This window comes from Nothoprocta perdicaria, unplaced genomic scaffold (genome assembly GCF_003342845.1).
Source record: "Nothoprocta perdicaria isolate Ctin4 unplaced genomic scaffold, notPer1 scaffold_5, whole genome shotgun sequence".
Taxonomy (NCBI): Eukaryota; Metazoa; Chordata; class Aves; order Tinamiformes; family Tinamidae; genus Nothoprocta; species Nothoprocta perdicaria.
Window position 1 is genome coordinate 2,457,671 of NW_020455754.1, and position 1,558 is coordinate 2,459,228.

The following is a 1,558-nucleotide window of genomic DNA, read 5'->3' on the forward strand; positions in this document are numbered from 1 at the left end:
TTTTTTTTTTTTTTTTTTTTTTGGCAAGGAAATTTGCTCCATCTCCAGCAGCAACCACTGCTCCTTTTGATGTTGTGGTACGCCGTGCGCATGCGCTGCACATTAGAATTACTGCACTGGCCAGAATAAGTTGGATCTCCTCTTCACTGAAACCCTAAATCATATCAAAAGCCAAAGGGATGTTGAGAGTCCGGAAAAAGGGTTACTTTGGGATTTGGTCCTTCCCTTTAATAATAGCGGTGGTGTGTGCGCAGAGGTAAGTGATGAAGGTATCTCTTTCGCTTTACTTTGAATTGCACTGCATGTTACCACTGATAGGAATGTACAGCTCGGTTCTGAGAAATAAGAAATCTATATTCTTTTTTCTTTTTCTTCAGTGTCAATGACCCTAGCAATATGTCACTGGTAAAAGAAACCGTGGATAGACTGCTGAAGGGCTATGACATTCGCTTGAGGCCAGATTTTGGAGGTAATTTGACTGCTTTTGGATAAGAGCTATTGCTTACCCAGCCCGGGTACCTTCGGCGGGCGGGTTTTAAACGTGCAGCGGGTGCTGTTGCTCGGAGGTGTGTGGTGCCATTTTCTCAAGCTGATTCAAAGTTAAGCCAATTGTTACTCAATTTCCTTAGCACAGGGCGCTCTTAATGCGATCAGTTAAATCTCCTGTGTGTTTGTAATCGGTCCCTTGTCGTGCGTTTGCGCTGATGATTTATTAACCTGTAATTAAACGCTTGTTTAACGGGCTTTATCAGGATGCAAGTCTCTCAAGTTTACCCATCGTTTGCTCCTCAGCCTAATGTGCCTGTGATCGCAGTTACTATTTTTGAGTACAAGATGTGCTGTTAACTGAGACAAAAATGTCATTTAACCCCCTGTGCGCCCCCACTTTAACTAGTTGATTTATTTATTTTGGAGGTGCTCGCTGTGTCTCCCCTCCCCCGCCGGGGAGGGGGGGCGGGAGGTGCTGCCGGGAGCCCCCGCGGCCGCGCTGGGGGGGGGGGGGAAGCTGAGGCGCCCCCGCGGAGCCCGCGCGCCCCGTGGCCGCCCCCCGGCTCCGCCACGTGCGCGGGTTACATAAAGCAGCGCGGCCGGGGGCGCGCGGGGTGAGCCCGGGGCTGTGGGGAGCCCGGGTTTGCTTGCGGCGGGGGGATTGGATTCCTGGTTCCTAATCTGGTTTCTTTTCTCGGTGTACGCTGCTCTTAAGCGTCGCTTCAGCTCTGCGCATCGCTATTGATGCTAACTGTGGTAAGAACGAGTTAAGTTGCGGGAGATGACAGCGCGGCCCGTCTTGTCGGTTTGCAGGTCCCCCGGTGGCCGTGGGCATGAACATAGACATCGCCAGCATCGACATGGTCTCGGAAGTCAATATGGTGAGTGCGTCGGCCGGGGGCTGCCTGCTCTATGAGGGGGTTGTGTGTGTGTGTGCGTGGGGGGGGGTTGTTGCCGCGCTACCCCCGCCCCCGCTGGGGCGGAGCGCTGCCCCCGGCACGGCCTCCTGGCGCGGTGCGGAGCGCGCCGAGCCCCCGGGGCGCCTCCTTTCCCGCTCCCCGCAGCGTGC

The 1,558-nt window shown here is 54.4% G+C and overlaps 1 protein-coding gene across 2 annotated transcripts in view; it reads left to right on the forward strand.

Moving 5' to 3' along the window:
- Nucleotides 1-23: 23 nt before the first annotated feature.
- Nucleotides 24-1,558, forward strand: part of GABRB2 (gamma-aminobutyric acid type A receptor beta2 subunit) — a 133,497-nt gene continuing 131,962 nt past the window's right edge. The window contains exons 1-3 of one of the 2 annotated variants that reach the window (XM_026047560.1): nucleotides 24-256; nucleotides 378-469; nucleotides 1,303-1,370. In XM_026047560.1, coding sequence (XP_025903345.1) covers nucleotides 180-256; nucleotides 378-469; nucleotides 1,303-1,370 — 237 coding nt within the window. In that variant the 5' untranslated portion in view covers nucleotides 24-179. The remainder of the gene's footprint in view (nucleotides 257-377; nucleotides 470-1,302; nucleotides 1,371-1,558) is intronic. The other variant, XM_026047561.1, reaches the window with a different exon arrangement.